This window comes from Corticium candelabrum, chromosome 2, assembly GCF_963422355.1.
Source record: "Corticium candelabrum chromosome 2, ooCorCand1.1, whole genome shotgun sequence".
Classification (NCBI taxonomy): Eukaryota; Metazoa; Porifera; class Homoscleromorpha; order Homosclerophorida; family Plakinidae; genus Corticium; species Corticium candelabrum.
This window is the reverse complement of record NC_085086.1, coordinates 5,544,486-5,566,174: the sequence shown is the minus strand read 5'-3', so window position 1 is coordinate 5,566,174 and position 21,689 is coordinate 5,544,486. Positions and strand designations below refer to the sequence as shown.

The window sequence follows — 21,689 nt, the reverse complement described above, 5'->3', positions numbered from 1 at the left end:
GCACTGCCGAAGTTTACATGATCTTCTCTTTCCGACTATTTGGATGGCGCGTCTTTTACAACTAATAACATCCATCTGAAAAGTTCGTGAGTAACGTCTGGCCGCGCGAGCAGAGCTTTAATTAAGTTAAATGCCTCCCAGATAAGACCCGTGTATAGTGCCAATTAAAATCGGCCTTTCCAGGTCTGGCATGGTACCGCTTTTTTCAATATATTGCTGTTGGTCCAATAGGACCAGAACCAATGTTCAGTTTTATAAATGCATAACTTCCGTGTAGACCAATTTTATTGGCGCTACACGGGTCTGAGAAGCAGAGGCTAATGCGAGACGACGTTTGATGTACGTATACGTCTTTACGCAACACGTGAAACTAGACTGCTACAGGACCACTAACGGTACACAATCTTCACAAACTACAGCAACAGGGTCATCTACTTGTCGTAAATCTAGAAGACAGTCATTTAGCATGCTCTGCAGTGGTTTAATGGCAGGCATCAAAGTATAGTAGGGTCTGCTGTTTTGGAAATTCTGATTGAGCTCAGCGCGACAATGAGGACATTCCGCGTCGTTTTCTAGACACCGATCGATGTTGATGCCCAATTATAACATTGTATCATGTAGAAACACAAGCATCGTTGTTGTAAGCTGCATCACGGCAAATCAGACACATGAAGACAGACTTGAAAGCGTTGGGTGCTCTTCGCTTGCTATCCATTTGGCCGACTTGGTCTTCCAGCATTTCAATACGGCGACGCAACGAAGAGATCTCATCAGCAGCATGAGAAGACATTGCATCAGAAGAAGACACCTTAGAGCGTTTATTCGTCTTTCCTGGTCGCTCCAGAATCAGGCAGTCGTCGTCGCTCGTGTTTATTGCTTCTAAATCAGACGCAAGAAAAGCTCTAATGGTCTTGCTAGATCTGCAGAATTTGTTTCCTAGAGATCAGTTTACATATTATAACTTTGAATGCATGTGCACATATTCAGAGTGCAGATACCTCTCGTTCCTTCCACGTCCGGGATAGTCTTGTACTTGACGTCGACTATTGCGACGACATGAAAATTGAAGCCTATTTACTTATCTTGGCTTGAACAGTCGGAACGTTTGCAGTGCTGTCATCCAGCGTCAGCGGATGGCTGTACACGTGTTTTGGTCGACCGTTGCGTGATTCAAATATGTCAATGGTTTTTTGCCATTTTGGTTTACCCACCGCAGATTTCTTAGGATGCCACTCGCTACTGCACGCGGTTGCTTCTGGAGACTGACGTCCAGGTTGATAAAATGCTGACTGTCCCAAAGACCAGTGCTGCGACTGCTTCTGACTGCTAGAAACTGCGTCACTTGAAGCCATCTCAACTCTCCAGACAGGACAATCGCCTATGTCGTAGAATTCGTCTTCATCGTTGAGTGTCTCCACTTCTCCGTCGTCAGAGATCAGAAAGACGGAAGTCTTTTGAAGGCCAAACAAGCGACCGATTAACGTCGTCGTCAGCTGCCCTCGTTTCAATCTGTAGTGTTTCTGGCCCATCTCGAGCGTGTACATTTACTGCCTTCTAGATCGCTTGCCATTATTCTTTGAAGCAACATCGAGGCACGCAATCGCACTGTTTTAGAGTACGTTGGCCACTATAATGTTCTATATTAATTCAGTTGTCTAAAAGCGTTATTCACACTCTAGGGCATGCTTTTCACAATTCAAAAAGAATGTTTATCGCAGCGATGGTGTTCAAGGACATTTCATGGTATTAAAACGGCATTGGCCGCTTCGATACCATGTAGTGACAGTCGTTCGCGTTTCTGCATTCTGTAAATCTGTAATTCCAATTTTAATATCTAAAAACTGAGAATAATGCTCAGTATGTAGCAGACATGCAAGCAAATGCGTTCTTAGGAATTTTGAAGCGATCTTTTTACTTGTTACTCACCATCTTCTGGTTGTCTTCTCTTGTCTCCAATTTTAGAAGCAGTAATAAAGCAACCATCAGAACAACTATAGCTCTTTCTTTTTCCGTCTATTTCTCAGCCTCATCTCTTCACACTTTCTCAAATTGTTTCGTCAACTTGTAATTCTCACATTGCAGTTGGCATGTCTATACTAGAGGAAGCACGTACCACAGAAATTCTAAACACTTCTTTGACATATGCTAAACATAATGATTCGCTATTGTCTGTACTGTTAGATGAAAATCAGAGTGATATTCTTGTTTTCTGATGAATGAATAGCCGCAAAATATGCCACACTTTACGAACACTTTGAATAGCAATACCTGAAACTGCTAACAAGTGGAAATGCGAAACCGTATTGATATCAACTAGTTTTGATAATTGCAACAAATGAGAATATTGTGCAAGTAAACCAGCCTTACAATACTGTAAATGCATTATTTCAAAGTTGCAGTTTCTTTATTTTACTTACTTATCATGCATGTATTTTGTTAGTCGGTAAATGTGACTGTATCTATTTATGCAAGTAGAGATAGACATATGACAGACAACAAACAATGTAAAGGAAATTAACACTTTGTAATAACAATTTGTCCAAAATCTAGATATGCAATAGCATGCACCATTAATCACCATGACACCTTTACACGTATAATCATCAACATGCTTCAACAACACAGCGCAATACTTGAACAGTCAGTCAACATACATTCATTCATTAGTTCTCGACCAGTTTTGTGCTGCCAACACCACTTCTGACTAACTCAGCAACACACTTAGAACGCTATCCATTAGCTTTCACAATTCATGCAACAAAAGAAGGCTGTAGTTCTACACAATTAGTATAGAAATAATTTCAAACAATTATACGTACTACTCACTACAGTATCATCATAGTCTTTGATATCAACAATGCAGTGTGGAAATTACAGCTACTGTACCAGTCACGTTAGCCAGCACAAGATGATGCTGTTACCATCGGTCACTAAAAGGAGGTGTGACTGGATTTTGACCAACACTCCCACAAGGCCACCAACAGGAAAGGTAATCTATAAACCATACACTCCTGCCCCGACCTAACCAGTTCAGGAGGAAGAGAGAAGAAAACTGTACACTCTACACACTCTTGTTCCGACCTAGCCAGTTCAGAAGTAAGGAAAAACTATAGTTTACACACACTAGCCCGACCTAACCGGTTCAGGAGAAAGAAAAACTATAAAATACACACTTCTGCCCGACCTAACCGGTTAGGGAGAGAATGACTACCTAGCCAATGAACCGACTGGACGCTTTTGTCTGGGCGTTTATCTCCCAGAACTGGTCCTGTGCAGCTTTAGAGTTGAGGTACATTTCTTCGACCTGCAACAGCAGAGGCCCAGCTAGCATGCCTCACAGCACGCGGTTGAAAGGTTCCTACACACTCCACAACGAGGCCTGTTCATGGCCTGATTAAACAGAGCATTGTGGCCATTCGTGTAACCATTTGTTGCGTTGTGGCACACCAGGTCAATGTGGTGGTACTGCTGGTTGTGGTTGTGTCTCATCAGGTAGCAACATAACACCAGGTTGCTGTGATAGTAGAGCTGGTGGTGTTACCATCTCAACTACCTGTGGTGGTGACTTCAAAACTACTTTTAGTGGTGGCATCACAACTACTTGTGGTGGTGGTGCCATCAGTTGTTGAACCACAGACCGTTGATGCATCTTAAATGGCCTCTCAGTCGATTGTGACTGACCAGTAGATGTTGACCGAGCAGCAGCTGTCACAACAGGAACAGGAACAGGTGCAGTCACATGCAACAATTCAGCAGCAGTAGAAGCAGGAGTAGGTGCAGGAGCGGGAAGATTTGGCTGTATCGCAAAACGACATTCAATAAACAACCGTACCAGTTGACGTGTGATATCAGTGTGAAAGTCGAGATGGGACATCTTCGTATCGGGATTCAGCTGTTCAAATAGGAAGATGCTATTGACTATGGCAGTGTCTACGAAGTTATAAAGAAAAAGTTAATATTATTGAATTGTCGCTCACGTGACCTTTATTACTCTGTTGGGTTGTCCCTTCGTAGTAGCATCAGTCAACGGTATAGCTATAGCTGTGTAATTTGGGACGAATTTAGAGCAGTACCCGGTCAAGCCAAGAAATGACCGCACGTCCTTCTTAGTCAATGTCCTACTAGCGTTTCTCACCTTTGGAAGGTTCTCTTCAAGTGGTTTACTTGTTCCGCAACCGACTTGGTTACCGACCAAAGAAGTTTTTCTGCTCTAATACCAGTCTTAGATGGTCTGTCTGTAAATTTGGCCTTAGCCAGTTGTCTCAACAGCTCTCGGAGCGTCGTCACATGACAATCTCACATAGTTTAATTAACTAAAATGTCATCGACCTAATGCTCTACGTTTTCCATTCCTCTCAACAATTTCCTTGTAGCTCTGGTCAACGTTGCCACTGAGTTCACCATGCCGAATGGCATACGACGAAACTCATACACTCCATCTGGTGCGGTAAACGCCGTTTTTTGGATGTCGCCAGGTGCCACGGGTACTTGCCAGTAACCCCTACTGAAATCAATCTTTGCTAAGAAACGGTCATTCCTGAGATTTTGGATGAGGTCCACAATCGGAATCATGGGCTCCACGTCGTACACTTTCACGTTATTCAATTTTCGATAGTCAACACAGACTCGGTTAGTACCATCCTTCTTCCTCACGGCAACTACAGACGACGAATATGAGGAATGAGATTCTCATATTGTCTTCAGCTGCAGCATCTTTCTGATGTCTCCCTTGAGTGACTCTCTACTGTTATACGGCACCGCATATTGCTTGGTCCTGATTGGCTAAGTAGTAATCAAACTTATCCGATGCTGGATAACATCTTCCCCTGATAGGTCGGTAAAGACCTGCTGGAACTCTGTCAATATATCTCGGACATGACCCTTTTGTTTTTTGGTTGAGTTCTCCCCAATGATGACATCCTCCCATGATTCATCAGCCTAGCAAACACCGGAGATCTAGTAGCTCGCTGTAGTCAATCGCATCGTCGGACCCACGTGACTCGTTATCCTCAATGATGACTGAACATACCCTCTCCAAAACAGCACCAACTACCATAATCAGGTTTCTGTTGACAGCCTCAACAACCTCTCCGTCCTTGACTCTCTCCTGATACTTTTTGAGCAAATTGATATGATAAGTTTTGCTCTTCCCTCTGACGTAGATTCGATAATCGTTGACGCCGCCCTTCACCTTGACTTGATATGGACCCTTCCACTGCATGATTACCTTGTTGCTCTCAGTAGGGCATAGCAGTAGCACTTTGTCCCCTACCTCAAGACTCCTTTCTTGGCCTTGCGGTCATAGTAACGCTTCTGTCTAACTTGAGCCTTACCTACCTCTTTTGTTGCTATACGCAACGTCTCCTCAAGCCTCTCCCTCAACTTGAATAAGTATTGGTAGCTAGTTCTCTTTTCTGGTGCATCATCCTCCAAAGTCCAAAGGTGTCGTAGGATTCTCATGGGTCCTCGAACTGTTCTCCCGTAAAGTAGTTCAAACGGAGGACAACCTGTTGACTCCTGGGGAACCCCTCTGTACGTGAAAAGCAGTGGGTTGACATATCTGTGCTGCTGCTTTGGCTGTTTGCTACATAATCTTCTCAGCATCGTCTTGAGCGTCGCATGAAATTTCTCCACCAACGCATTGCACATTGGATGATACGGTGTTGTACTTAGTTGGCTTATACTCAACAGCCGTGAGACCTCCTGCAAGCACTCCGACACAAATTGAGTGCCATGTCGCTAAGGACTTCCCCATGTACCCCAAGACGGCTATAAATATTCACCAGAGCCTCAACAACTGTCTTGCTGCTCACCATTTTCAGGGGTATAGCTTCAGGGTACCTCGTGGCATAGTCGACTAACGTCAGAATGTAGCGATGCCCCTCTTCACTGGGTAGATGTATCGGATCAATTAAGTCGACTGCGACTCTCTCAAATGGCTGATCAATGTAAGGAATGTTTTGCAGAGGAGCTTTTAAAACCGATGCCTTCCGTATTGTTCTCTGAAAACGGTCACAAGACCAACAAAATCTCGACACATCAGCGTGAATGGCTGGCCAATAATTGCCGTTAAGTATCCTGTCAACTGCCTTCCGGATGCCCAATTGTCCCCCATTATTGATTCGTGCGCAAGCTCTATCACCTGCTTTCGTAATTGCTCCGGTACCACAACCTGCCGAACTGGCTTGCCATTGTTGACATGGGGATGTTTGAACACTCAACACATGACTCGATCTTTTGCTTCGATCTTAACTTCTAGTAGACCCTTCTTCTTGATATCGGTCTTCTTGTAATACTTCTGTAACGAAACATCCTCACCTTGTATTTCCACAATCTTTTCTCGGTTAATATCGAGCCAATTTTCGACTGTTCGTACGTTGAGATGGTTCGCATCACCTACTCTCTTCGCGCCGGATCTTGTCATCACCACGTTGTCCATATGCCACTCAGGATCGGGGTCGTCTGCGCCGCTTGCACTTGCAACGTTACCAACTATCACATCATACACAGCATCAGGTGGACATAAGTCCCGAGACCTCTCCTGTCAAGTACGGTGATTCGACGTGAGCAGTGGCTATTGGTACTCTACCAAAGGTATTGTTCACCATTTACATCAATCCATAGCGCCCGGTATATTGGGTATCAAGAATAAACATCTGCTTCACTATCACCCCACTGCACCTGTTATCTCTCAAAACACGTACCCCTGAAGTGCCAATCCTCCCTTCTGACACTTTCATACAAAAGACCATTCACTGACAATTCCTCACTCATAGCACTGCTTATCAGCGGAACCTTCTTACCATTTGATAGAAGTAGGCATCCGTCATCAGCTGATTCTTCCAGCTGACCATTTAACACACCATGGGCTTCAGTAGCAGAGTCCAGGCGATCCTTCTTTTGCACTACACAGTTGGACTTGACAGTAGTATTTCCAGCCTTGGGATTGCTCCGGCAGTTTCTTGCCTCGTGGCCTACCTTACTACACCTGAAACAGTTTCGTTTGGATTTGTCTCTGCAGTCAATGGCTTTATGACCATAACTGCTACAAACAAAGCACTGGATACGTGATGGCTTAACTGAATTTATCTCGACTTCACGATGCGTGGCTGATCCACTGTCTAGACTGACTTCTCGAGTTGCGCAAAGTTGAGTCACGTAATGTTGTCTTTTGATCGCCGTTAGAATTCGGTCCGCGGCTTTGGTTCCCTCCTCCAAGCTCTTGACGGCTTCTCTCGCAGAAATGCGGCTAAGTTTTGCGGCAAGCTTCAATGAACTTCCCTATCACAAACAAGTCACGCACCCGTGCCGGCGACGTGTCGTCGACTTCAGCCAGACTCATCCACTTCTTCAAGTAGTTCAGCAAACGCGCGATGAACTGCGACCGGCTCTCGTCTCTTTCCGGTCTCTCCTGCCGAAATTTCAGTCTTTAGCCTTCATAAGTCAAATTGTACCTTTTAAGCAACGCCTGCTTCCGTTGCTTGTAATCATCGGTGGCGCTATCCGGCAGTCTCGAATAGACATCAAGCGCTGTGCCTGTCAATAGTGCACTCAAGTAGGGCGCCACTTCTGTTTCCTTCCATGTACTATTGGTAGCAAATCTATTAAACCGTCGTCAATAATTATCTAACTCGTCCGTACCATCTGCGAACAGGAGCCTTCGGTATCTTAAGATTCTGTCCTCGGGCGCCGCCCTCGCTTATTCTAACTGCATGTGCCCTCGCCTCTAATTCGAGTCGCTTCATCTCCATCTCGTGTCTTCGCCGTGCTCCTTCTCTACGCTCATCCTCTTCTGCCCTGGCTCTTCGTGCTTCTTCTTGACGCTGGAGTTCTTTGCGCTCACGTCACCGCTTCTCGCGTTCGAGTTTGCGTTCTTCGCGTTCAATCGCCTGTTACTGCGCAACAAACACCGCTAAGTCCTTACCCTTCGGGCAAAACTTCTCGTTCGCGTCAGTAAGACGATCCATTCGACCACCCACTCACGGCTACTCGCGGCTTCGATCCTCTCGAATGACCACCCAATCTGTGCCTCCTCGATTTGCTGGTAGGTCTTCTTGCCGGGACTCACTCTCGGACAGGCCCCAATTGTTTCAGAGTTCCCGAAGACGGTTGCAGCATCTCACGAGAGAGGACGCGTAGACTGTCTAACGGTTGACCGTTCCGTATATGGCAAACACAATCTTAATCAACTTCCACTCGCTACCGATACCCAGTCAAAATCTCACTCAATCTGAATCAATACCGCTTCTTATACTACCCTAGCTCAGTCAAACACAATGTCGGTTCAATGACCAATCACAATTACCGACCTATATGTCACATGTCTCTACGTCACATTGACAAATCGCTATAGTTGCGGAAGACCTGTGCTAAACCGTTGATCAAGATCTACCCATACAAAGAATTAGAACATCAATAAATACAAATAATGAGCATCAATAGATACAAAGAATAGAGAATCAATAAATACAAAGAATTAGAACATCAACAAATACAAGGAAAGAACATCAATAAAACTAAGAATAGAATATCAATAAATACAAACAATAGAACATCACTAAATACATAGCATAGAACATTAGTAAATACAAAGGATAGAACATCGATACATAGAAAGAAAAGAACATCAATAAATACAAAGAATAGAACATCAATAAATGCAAAGAATAGAACATCAATAGATACAAAGAATAAAGCATCAATGAATATATGTTAATGCATGGTAGGGAGATGATTTCCAGTTTATTGACCGAAGACTTGAGCGGCTTCCCGAGATAATTATCCGAGGCGAAGCCGAGGCTATTTATCGAGAAGAAATTCCCTCGGTCAATAAACTGGATATCGTCGACCCTACCATGCATTAATCTATTTGTTGCATGTTTAACATCCTACTGTAATTAGAGTTTATAGATTATTCAACTTGAATTGGAGTGGTTGGGTATTGCAAGGACAGGTAAAGTTTTATGTCAAACAACCACATTTTGACAGCTGTGAAGTGTTGTTGACGTGCACGTCAGCCCCATAAGGCCACGTGCTCAAAAGTATTAGTACAGTACAGGGGCGTAGACACAATTCTAAAACTGGGGGGGCTTAACCAAGAGGCCTAATTGTGCTTTTGCGCATGCGCCCAGTGCACGTTCATCACCCGACTGCATCCGTATCACAATGTCTCTGATAGCGTGGCTGCGGAAAGCGCAACAACCGGATGGAAGTGTAACTAACTGTCCCACTGGCATTGACCATGAAAGCAATGTCTCAGGTGAAGAAGACGCCCAAGAGCACGCCCAAACTAGCAACGTGGCTGGACCAGCCTCTACAAGTTCTGAAAGCGGCCACCACTCTCACCAGCCCGACGCAACTGATGCCTCCGAGACAAGACCGGTTGCTGGCGCCCAGCCTCAGCCCACCTTGATGCCTTGGAGTCCTCACCAACCCTTGCTGTCCTTCCCATATCGCACATTTGCTAAGCAGCAGCGAGCATTCTGTTCTTCTTGGTATAGAAGATACCCGTGGTTGCATTATCAAGAAGCAGATGACAAAGTCTTCTGCTTCTACTGCCAGGTGGCGGAGAAGAAGGACTTAGGCTCAGTTGCTCTGCGCGCTGGGAACTTGGACGATAAATTCGTGAGAACTGGCTTTACAGACTGGAAGAAAGCACTCACTAAATTTGAAAAACATCAGAAATCAGTCTTTCATCGTGATGCTATGGATATGGTGGTTGGCAAGGAACAGAATGTTGGGCAAATGCTAGGGAAAGGTTATGCAGAAGAAATGGTTGAGAATAGGAATATGTTACAGATAATTATTAGTTGCATTCGATACCTTGCTCGGCAAGGTCTCGCCATGCGTGGTCGGTCTAAACCTGAAGGTAGTGTCGCTCTTGAAAGGGATTCCAACTTAATGCAACTCCTCATTATGCGTGCTGAAGACAATCCGAGGCTCTGGAAATGGTTAGACAAATGCCAGGCCAAGTTCACAAGCCCCTGTATACAAAATGAAATTCTCAGTATCATGGCATTAATGATTCTGAGAGATGTTGTTAGGAAGGTATCGGGAAAGTGGTACACTATCATGGTAGATGAAACTACAGATTTGTCCAATACTGAACAAATGGTCTTCTGTCTTCGATACGTAGATGATGATCTGGAAGTCCATGAGGAAGTAATAGGGCTGTATAGCTTAGACTCAACTTCTGCTGACTCTATACTAGCAACAGTTCAAGATATCCTGTTACGCATGAATCTAAGGATTGACCATTGCCGAGGCCAGTGCTACGACGGCGCTAGTAACATGGCAGGAGCGAAGTCAGGCGTTGCAAAAAGACTAAATGATCTAGAGCCCCGTGCGTTGTACACACACTGCTATGGTCATGCATTAAACCTAGCGACTCAGGATGTGTTGAAAGGTATCAAGGTCATGCGAAGTGCTCTGGAGACCGTACATGAAATTACTAAGTTGATAAAAAAATCACCCAAACGTGAAAGCATCTTCAAGAAGTTTAAAGATGTTGTCACTGCTGGCTCTCCAGGACTACGGATTCTTTGTCCTACACGATGGACGGTCAGGGCTGAGGCATTAACGTCAATATCTGAAAACTACACTACACTTCAGATGACTTGGGATGTGGCAAAAGAAGCCACAAAGGATACTGAGATGAGAGCTAGAATTGGAGGAATCGCTTTGCAGATGGACACATTTGACTTCGTTTATGGTGTTGAACTTGGAAGAAAGCTGCTGAACATAGTGGACAACCTGTCCCGATCCTTACAGAGTTCTACTATTTCCGCATGCGAAGGCCAAAAGCTAGTCAGTACTACAACAACAACTATCCAGTCAATGAGATCTGATGAGTGCTTTGATATATTTTGGAAGTACGTTGAACGCAAAAGATTGTCACTTCAAGTGCCATCCCCTACCCTTCCACGACGTAGGAAAGTTCCAAGACAATTCGAGGTAGGAGAAGGTGCAACAGTACATCCAGTAGAAGTGAAGGAAATCTATCGAAGGGCTTACTTTGAGGCCATTGACTTGATTTTAGCAGCAGTCAAAGATAGATTTCATCAAAAAGGATTCAACATGTTACAGAAATTAGAGACAGTTGTAACTTCTCTTCAGCAACCCCAGCAATCGGAAGCACTGAAAGAGATTGTCAATTTTTATGGTGATGATTTCAGTCACCCAGACCGACTTCAAACACAGCTCACTCTTCTTCATGCAGGTACTGAACAGCCACTGACGGATGTACGGTCTCTGGTCGTATACCTCAAATCCTTAAGCAGTGCAGAAAGACAGTTTTTTTCTGAAGTCATCAAAGTAGTCAAGCTCATTCTGGTAATGCCGGCAACAAACGCCACAAGTGAAAGAAGTTTTAGTGCTCTCCGTAGACTCAAGACATGGCTACGTTCTACAATAAGTGAATGTCGTCTCAACTGGTCTATGATACTCCATATCCATAAGGACAAAACTGATGCATTACCAATAAAAGGTGTTGCGAATAAGTTTGTTACACGTAATGAAAGCAGAAGACGACTATTCGGACACTTTGATTAAACTCTTTTGAATTAGTAAATGTAGTGTTGTGTTGTACGCGTACTGCCTATCCCTTAATGTATCAAAGATTTGAAATACAAGTCTCAAATTCTGGGGGAGCTTGAGCCCCCAAAGCCCCCCCCGGTGTCTACGCCCTTGCAGTACAGTATCCACGTGTTTTGCCAGCATGATGTCGGATCAGAAAGAAGACTGCAATAATGACCAGGACGACGACGACAGATAAGAAGCGTTGGTTTCAAAAAGCATGCCACTAGTATTAGCCAGCTTGACAGCAGATTTGCTGAAAAGACGAGTACAGCAAGGGTAAAATTTGCAAGAACACGACTGCCTGCAACAGTTGGGTGATGCAAATGTTTGAAGCATGGAGAAGTAATCGAAACAAGGATGCTCAACAAGAAGATCAGGTACCGACAGGCAGACTTTCTCTCAACGAAGGATTCACAACCAGATGCAGCCAAACCACAAACGGATTGTCAAAAGTCGGTTACAATTAGGTTGAGCGCGGATCATCCAAAAATCATAGTGGTGGACTGATTGATTTACGTTACCCAAACAAAAAAGTCACAAGGTAAACTATAGTCAAGCTCCAACGTGACTCTATAAGGTAATTGCATTTTTTTGTGGTTTATCAGGTACGCTAATGAAGAAGCTGGTGACCGTTGCCACGTAAAAATTTTGGATCTCTATATTTAAGTAAGTTGTCAGCAGGATTCTGCCGAGAAGTCTTCTATTATAAACCTTTGTTATCTACACCTTCATTTGGTCCTTGGTATTGAAAGCAAGTAATCGGTCATAACACGTTGGCTACAATGATGAAAGTGATGACCGATGAAGCTGGTCTTCCAGTTCGAACCAACCACGCTCTTCGAGCTACTAGTGCGACAAGGCTGTTTCAAGCGGGATTTCCTGAACATGTCATTCAAGGCAGAACCGGCCACAAAACCATGCAAGCACTGAGACAATACCAAGAGCCATCTGAATTTGCAGCAAATGGCAGCGTGCACAGTTTTGGATAATGGCCATGCACACAAAGATTACACTGACGCAAAGTCAAGGAGTCGGGAGAGACACGAAGTAGTCCAGGTTGAACAGCCGTCTGAAACGGAAAGAGAGAATCTATTTGTCATTTCTGACTGCGTCTTTACAAACTGTAGCACTGTGAACATTATTATTGGTAAAGAATAAGGTTGTAATCTAAAATAGGTACGCCTATGTATTGATTGCTAGTTTGTTTTTGTTTTGCTACTTTTTTTCAAGTTAGTTGTGTATTATGTCAGTAAACAGTATAGAGATATTGACCGGTCAATAAACGTTTGTTGACCGGTAAATAAACGTTCATTGACCGGTAAATATACAACATATGGTTGAGTTGCTATGTTAGAAGTGTAGTATAACGAGAAAAAGAATTCTAGTAACGGCGGAACAAACACCCAAACTTGCAACAAAGAATAGAGCATTAACAACAACAAAGAATATAGAACTTTAGTAAATACAATGAATAGAACATCAATAAATACAAAGAATAGAATATCAATAAATACAAAGAATATAACATCAATAAATGCAAAGAATATAACATCAATAAATACAAAGAATAGAACTTTAATAATGACAAAGAATAGAACATTAGTAAATACAAAGAATTGAACATCATTGAATACAAAATATAGAACATCAATTAATAATAACAATTAAACATCAATAAAAACCTGATTTCGTGCAATGGAGTCATACTGATAGAGAATGCTCTAACCCATACATTAACGATTACCTTACGGAATAACTGAATGGACTGCTACAATACCTGTTAATGAAACTGGTCAATGTGTAGTTTCTGAACAACCTATGGCAACCTGTCACTACGTGTAAAGAGTCATCTACAGACTACAAACATTGTGATGTTGTAATACAATTGAAGTCTTGTACCGAGTGTGAAACTCCAATCGATTAAGAGCGTACTGCCTTACTCTAATGTAAACGTGGATGTACTATGTAAAAGAACTGGACAAAAAGGGCTTCGGCGACCTTGGCATTAAATCCGTCGAGGTCATCGTCTGTGTTTATTCAATGAAGAGATAAGTGACGTGACGCTTTTATCCCAATAATTTGTATCAAGGCTTCAAATTTTGATAACTTCAGAAGCATTGTGTGGCTTATATTGAAAGTGTGTGACAGCAAAATGACTGCTAAGGTTAGAGAAACACTCTGTTTATGTGTACTTGTGAAAAATTTGTATTACCAACAATATAGCGCCACCGCGTTGTGTTGACAAGGGCTTGCAATCAGATCCCATACTTGCGGAATTAGCAAAATTGGAGTATTTGAGCATGCAACTTCTTCAGCGGGCAAAGTACATCAAACGGTAATGATCATGAGTATTAGTACGCTAATAGAACATGTAATTGTGTGATTTTTACCTTCTTTTTCCTCTAAAGAAGATCCTTGACACTTTAGACATGGTTGGACAGCAACATTCCATTACCGTTGCTCCAACTTCCCTAAACCTGAGTTGTACGTAATAGTGAATGGTAAGACATGTACAAAACAAGAAAATTTGAGATGTTCTGTAAGGCGAAGAGTATTCTTGGTTTATGTCACGTGATTCATTTTTCAATTAACTAACGATTTTTCAACTAATCAATAATTTTATCTATATATTGCCCAGTCAAGAAATCTCACGTTGGCCCGTCATCACGACCTCCTCTATTTCTTTTAATAATTAAAAGTAATGCGGTTCTGTATATATCAGCGTTGGCTCTAGGTCTCTTGCAAACATTACAATTTAACAATCATGTTGAACATACAAGGATGGTGTAGCCCTAAGCATAGGCGAAGGAATCGTGAGGGCCAATGTGGCCTTGGTCCCCGATATGTCTTCTTCCTCGCTGCATTACCGCGTTGCACCTGATTGTAATGTTTGGTGCCAAAGGTAAAAAATTTCAGGAGCCTAAGAAATACTACCCTATTACAATGACCTGTTCGCTGCAAATCATGACAGGCCCACAGTACATCCTGCGCTAAGTATAGCCGCAACAATCGAAAACGTTAGTTAACCATCAATTTATGATCAATGCATTACAAGTCTCAACGACACGTTGCGTTTTGTGTCCCAAAACGTAAGACAAAAACTTCTGGTTCGCAAGTAACTTCATCAGTTGTCAGCGACGGTAATGTCTCTATTCGAAGCTCTAGCATCAACTGCTCTCAGATTTTACACAAAATTTCCGCTTCGTTTCGATCTGCAGTTGTCTTTTTAAAAATATGATGTAATACTAAGAGCAGAAACATCGCCATTACACAGTGCACTATAAACTGTAGAAATAACAGAAAATCACATCTCGTACATTTAGTTGTTGCAATTGAACATACAGAGGCGATTAAGCAAGACTTGCACAAACAAATCTCAGTCACAAATGTATAGGTACGTTATAAAAATTACTTACATCTACATGTTTTGTCTATTGTATTGAAATTCAATCTACAACACAGTGTACAAATAATCGGGCTGTCACATCTCCTGACACAAAATTTTACACTTGTGGACACACTTGATTCACCAGATTTTCGCTGAAGACTTCATTAGCTTGGAGTCGAAGTTCTTCTTTAACAAGTGCCTCGATAAGCAACTTACGGGTACCTTTGTCGGCCAGACTGTTACTCCAATCTTCTAGCATGGCTCGAGCTTGAAGATAGGCATCATTTTTATGCTTATCTTGTATTACTTTGATCTTTTTAACTGAGAAGAGTTCCGGTTTCAATCTTGCTGCAATGGAAACCCAATCGGTTTCCAGAGATTTGGCAAGGTCCCTCAATTCCGTGGCAGTTGCCTTTTGATGAACAGAACGACCTAGCAAAAAAAGAATTATCAATTGCGAGTAAAGAAAAAGACAAGATGGCGTCAATTTCAAATTCTTCAAATCTAAAGTTTTCACATTTGCTTTTAATCTAAACTTGTAAGCATGCAGACAATAACTTGCACCATCGTTTGAAAAGTTCCTATTAATTCATGAAATTGCTACCTACGAATCAACTCTGTATTCATTACGATGAAAAAGCACATTGCAAGGTATACCTGAGATGTGAAGACCAATTAAACAGCATGAACAAATTTGTAGTGAAACGCACAGTCAACGAGCAACGGTAAAGAGTTAGCGATACTTCGTTTCTTAACTGCGTCACAACGTGAGCTGTAGAAAGGTTGACGTCATGGGCTTCATTCAACAACATAAAACTTGAATAAAGTCCTTGCACAAGACACATGTAGCATGGATTAAAACCACGTGCGACCGTTTTCGTGCGAATTCGGTACTAATGACGATAAGTTTCAGAAATACAACACACTATTTGTGTTATATTTCACAAAAATATGCAAAACAGCAATTTCAACAAGAAGATATCCCACATCTATAAATAATTTTATAGGACAATGAATAACACCCAACTCCGACATTACAACTACTAAACCCCGAGACTGTACGGCTGGGTGGACAAATGTTTCGCCAAGTCCTTGATCGGGGTATTTGCAGTAGTCCGCCACATTTTTGTTAACGTGTTCTTGGCAATAGGGACATCCTTATCCCATAAACACTCGTTTTAGAACTTGCCGAGCCATACACTGCTTGCCCATGTCGTCGTCATTGTCGAGGATCAAATTGAGATAGCCTTCTTCGTTCTTCGCACCCAGTGGTAGTCGTGTGTCTACACGAGATGCTCCACTAGAGCTTATCTTTCTAAACAGGGCGAGTAGTCTTGGGTATCCTGGATAGAAAACAATCCAATTTCAACGTTGTGCAGATTTTCCAAAAACGGAAGGAGTTTGTAGGATATCTCTTCCCATGGAATATTGGTCACGTCACTACTATCACTATAGAGCCGGGTTTGCTATTTGCATTTTTTTCTACTGTAGACTTCCGGTAAGTGGCTGTCTTTCGCTAGGATACCTTGGACTGTATTCCAATAGAGAGACTATCTCTAAGCCTCGTATGAACAGGTTGCAACGATTTGCACATGTAGCACATTTGTAAAGCCCTTCGAAGATGCCTTCCTCATATACACTGTAGGAATGCTCTTGCCAAAATCTCTAGCAGCATATACCGCGGTCCCTTTTACTCTAGTTAGAAAACCTTGTTGTTAGAGAGCCATCTCCATAAACAGAAATCGTAACGAAATGTCATATACGGGTTGTACTGTCTATTCCCCAGAAGTGTGAACTGTTAAGTGATTAATAAGTAGAGGTCACACCAGGTGTGCTCATTGGTGCAGTAAAACCTGCCAATGGTTGTACCGTGTCATACCAATTATCATAAGTGGTTACATATGCTGATCGTTTGGTCTTACAAGACAATTGGACAATAACAATGCTTCACCTGTTGTGTCCTAATATATGTCTGATATGCAAAATCATTATCCTTTAGTTTCCTTTAGAGGGAAGACGTAGATAATTTGACAAACAGAAATGCCAGACTTCGCGATCTCTAAACATACCCAGATCATCGAAAAGTTCAAAAAACAACGGATATATTGAAGATATTCAAAGTTCACACTGCGCTTTTCCACACACAGGGTTTAGTAAACCTAAGTTAACATGGGTTAGGATTAAGGTTAAACGAGGGATAAGGTAACCCTAGCCCCGAGCAGAGTGCAGTTAAGCGAAGACGCGCCCTAATACATGCAAAAACACGCCGTAGAGTCGATCAGGCCAACATACAAATGGCTTCTCCTTGTCGTGTTCTCCTATCGGCGTTACTGCTTTCCTATTCTCAAGCAGAAACTTCAAGTAATCGATGTATTCGTTGTACTGTAGATCTTCTTCATCTCATTGCCAGTGTTCTACGTGTGAACGCACGTTGGGTGGAGTGGGGTTGTCATATGACTCTACCCAAGTTATCATAACCTGAGTTAACCCTGTGTGTGAAAGCACTCATATATGGGGAATAGACAGTAGGCTTGTTCGCTGTTTCTCCGGGTAACCGATTGCTAGATAATCTACTTTCAAGCTAGATAGTTTCCGAATATATTCTGTATACAGTACCAGGTAGGACATGGCGATTGGTGAGCTCTTCAACACTGCGTAGGCTCAAGTCTCTTGCAGTTATCTATGGTTTCCTAGGTGTTGTCGACCTCTGTCCTGTTAATTGCCTCGATGCCTTGGGTAAGATGTACAATCTACTAAAAACACCGTCTAGACTTAAAGTTTGGTTGTTTCGTACATTTGCCTCTATAGATTACAGCTTTCTACTACCATTGTCTGGATACATAGCGTAGCCAAAATGTGTTCTTGTTGAGTGGTTTTCCCTCTTATCTAGGACTTACTACTATATATGGTGTAGACGAAATGTTTTTCTTGTTTTCTTCACAGCCTTCTAATACTCTCTTTCTATGGTGTAGACAAAATTTGTTCTCGGCCGGCTGTTCCACTCTCATATAAGCCACAGCACTCTACTACTCTCTGACAAAGTGCGTTGTAGGTAGTAGTTGCGCACTCTTACTTTTGTCTAGGACAGTTTTCTAATTCCATCTTAAAAGTATGGCTCCTGGCAGCGGAAAACCCCAAAAATTAGCTAGAAGTGGTGCAGAAAAAAGTAAGACAATAGAAAAAGTTTTGCAGGGTATCCAGACGACAATTAGAAAATGGTTGTTAAAGCTACTACTTTCGAGACCAATTTATCTCTGTTAGTAGCGGTAAGTCCTACGCTGTTTGTCTAAGATTAAGGGAGAGGTTTCGTCTCCAAAATGATGGTTTCCAAGCTGGTTAGGACTCATCTCTTGCTGCCGCTTCGTGTCTTCAGGGTTGCCAAAAAGAGGAGCGACGGTGATATCATTTGTGGCTCCAACGTCACTAATAAATTGAAACAAGTTCCTGCGACAGCGAATTTTGAGTATTAATTAATTCAAAAGACTTTAACTGACAAATTTATGCAATGGCTGATTTAATCCAGAAGTTTGCTCCCACTATGGCAACAACCTAAATAGAGCGAAAACTGTATATATTAAATTCTTTAAAGATATTAATGCCGAATTATGAGGCAATGCAAAAATTCGCCTTCCATGACCTTTTCATAGTCGTACATTTTCCTAAAATATAGTACGCATGCTAACAATATCTTTGCCTTCTACAAAATAATTTGTTTCCCAAGCTTTTCCAGAACATGGAATTCCTTGGTTAATTACGAAGTCTTAGCAAAACACTGCGGCATTACGCTGCCTAAGAAATATAAAGGAACATTTGAATAAGCTTCAACAATACTACCAAACGTATCTGTGCCTAAATCTAAACATGGTAACGGCAGCTCATAGTGATCACCATAGCGATGTATAGATAAGGGTTATTGTGGTTAGGCTGGTGATTGCATGCATTTAGATATTCAGTATTCTTCAACAGTAGCCTTAATTCATATATCTTTCATAAGCTATGAACAAAATTTCTTGACGTTCAGCACGCTTACGCGCGAGTGCACGTACACCCGTGCGTTTATCGGCGATTGCGTTCAATGACACCGACAACAAAGACCAAGTACAAACCGTTGTTGCTACACGCTTTCGAAACTGCAATCTTTCAGTATGTTTCGTATAAGATGAAAACATTTGAGGGAATGTATTTTGGCGGTTTCCTACAAAATTGATGAAAAAAGCATATTGGCGGACTTTATTTTGGCGGTTGGACATCGTTGTTGGATGACTGATATACGTTTAACAATACGTGGTCATCGAGGAGTTTTAGATTGACAGTTGTTTTTGTAGCTTACATTTCACTAACTTACTGGTCTGCAACTACTGCATAGTAATGAAGACCTGCTGTACGTGTCAGAACAAAGAACCTGATCCGCGTCAACGTGACAAACAGTCCGCTTCAACCATAGCCTCACGGTCTTATTCATAGGCACAACAGACAGCAAGCAGAGATTACCTACCATCCTGTGGACTCATTCGCGTGACGTGCGTACCGCCACTTCATCATTTATAGCTGATCCACGCGCTTGATAACGTCAACATGTCCCGGAGGCCAAATTAATGGTGGATTTTATATTGGCGGTCGCTTAAAATCCGCTAATCTGCCAATCCGCCAAAATAAATTCCCCGACAATATTTCATCTTCTACGGTATTCTAAACGAAGATTGCTTTTTCAAGTCCTATATGAATTGTCGAATCGTGCTTGCTCAAATGGCATATGCTAAGCCTATCTTAACTATAACCCTGTCGAATATAAGCCATGAGTACTCCTGCGCTAAATATTAGGTCGAATTCCAATTCGGTTTATACAGAAAAATGCTGTGATTTCCTATTACGCGACACTACAGTGGTAAAAACAATACTGTTGCCTAAAGATTAATCATATCTGCAAGTCTTCTTTTACTAGTGACTGTTGTAGTCTATCTGTAGCTCAAGTGCTCATACCTATTTGGGCAAGACAAAAACTAAGCCACCTTTTACATTAAATTTGCAGTATACATCATCTCTCATATTATTTAGCCTAGATTACGAACAAGTTTGTATCGCCGACCAATATGAAATGCCTATCTCAAACTCTGATCCGTAAATCACGTAGCTTACCATCTCGTGAAGCTGCGTCTTCTTTTCCTTGCTTTGCTGGAGGTGAGTTTAAGCTGTTTTCTAGGCAAAAGCAGTGAAACCGGACTGTGCAGAATATATAATTGAGTGAGAATATCACTATACCGGCAGTAATGTGATGCTGATGTCCAAGAACCATCAATGCATCTGTACCGTTAATGTCCGGCCTCTTCAAAACTTCCACTAGATGATCAATGGTAACGTTCAAGTCTCGACTCCAAGTTTCCAACATCCCACTGGCTGATTTCATGCTATTCACTAATGGCATACCTAACGCTTCACCCACTTCTCTCCAGCTTGGCTGTTTCTTGTCTTTGTTTGGCGAATCCAAAACATTGCACAATTGATGACGAATCTTTGGCTTCATTCGAATAATGTGACTAGAATCAACAGCAACGAGATCGATCAGGCGATCCTCTCCTTTCTCGTGAGTGACGACCGTTTTCTTGTCTCGTTTAGCGGTTTCGACTGCTTTTTCAGTGTAAGAAACGATTGCTTCACTGTACTGACTGATGGAAGCATGACTTAAATATTGTGTCTCTAAAACAGTTCCTGGACTTTTCTTGTCAAATACTTTCATCATGAGGTCAAGAACGGACTCAACCAACATCATGCAATCTCCTTCACTGTAGCGAGGACCTCGAGCGATCACATCCATACTCTGAATGGCTCTCTTCTTATTGGTAATTTGTACCAGCGCTTCTGCCGGTAAATGGCGCGGCATCACATCATGGAGCCTCTGTTGCACTTTCATGCCACCATCCCACAGATCTATTACACTCATATATTCGCTCTTCGAGGCTTCGCATTGAATGACAGGATAAGAGCCCGGAGTGATGAGATGGTGCGAGTACTTGCATTGAACGCGACGGCCAACGTGCACTGGCTTAGCGCCATCTTGCTGCCAGGCGCTCGCTGGCATGCTCTTCTTAATATGACAAGGAAAAATGTAAAGAGGATCGCCGTTTTTATCCTTCCTGCTCGGATGTTCTAAACTGAGACCCAAGTGACAGAGAGCACGGATGGCCAACATCACGTCCTCATTAAATTGAACTCCTTTGCTCTCACTAAATTGCTTGAGGGTTTTCTCAATTTGTGCTACTGTTGCAGTACCGTCGTCGTCGGTCTGCAACTTGACATAAAAATCAGGAGAATTCTTGTCGGCAAGAGTCGCACCGATGACAAAGTAACACAACCATTGCATGTCACTGACAAATCGATCACCCAAGTCAACTATCTAAAATGTACATGCCCAGTACAAATATAAATTCTAGAAATGTGATTTGCGCATTACCACGTCATCTTACCTCTCCACGTTCATCAAAATGTTCCATTAGTACTTCAAATGCCTCCTCTTCTTTTAACTCAGCAAACTTCCTCGTTACGAGTCCATGAAATTCATTTCTTTCTAAAAACTTCTTGCTACGCCGAAGATTAATGAATATTTCGTCACGAACCTTCTTGCAAATAGTAGGGACTTTGGGCAAACTCTAGACACGATATATTCACATAATTAAATCAACTTTGAGCAACATCGACACGTTTACCTTCAGAGCCATGCTTCTAACTT

General features: G+C 42.3%; 3 protein-coding genes across 3 annotated transcripts; 1 reads left to right on the top strand and 2 right to left on the bottom strand.

Moving 5' to 3' along the window:
* The first annotated feature begins 9,165 nt into the window (after positions 1-9,165).
* Positions 9,166-11,550, top strand: LOC134176368 (zinc finger MYM-type protein 1-like). The gene has a single exon (XM_062643038.1). It carries the CDS (start codon positions 9,166-9,168, stop codon positions 11,548-11,550), a length of 2,385 nt encoding a protein of 794 aa, XP_062499022.1.
* A 3,383-nt stretch (positions 11,551-14,933) lies between these two features.
* On the bottom strand, positions 14,934-20,433 carry LOC134197866 (uncharacterized). Its single transcript, XM_062667218.1, has 3 exons — positions 20,225-20,433; positions 20,102-20,161; positions 14,934-15,397 (listed from the first exon to the last, which is right to left on the bottom strand). Exons 1-3 carry the CDS (start codon positions 20,385-20,387, stop codon positions 15,081-15,083), a joined length of 540 nt encoding a protein of 179 aa, XP_062523202.1. The 5' UTR covers positions 20,388-20,433; the 3' UTR covers positions 14,934-15,080.
* Positions 20,398-21,453, bottom strand: LOC134176367 (uncharacterized). The gene is made up of 3 exons (XM_062643037.1): positions 21,427-21,453; positions 20,482-21,356; positions 20,398-20,431 (listed from the first exon to the last, which is right to left on the bottom strand). The coding sequence occupies exons 1-3, from the start codon at positions 21,451-21,453 to the stop codon at positions 20,398-20,400; spliced, it is 936 nt and encodes a 311-aa protein (XP_062499021.1).
* Positions 21,454-21,689: the final 236 nt, after the last annotated feature.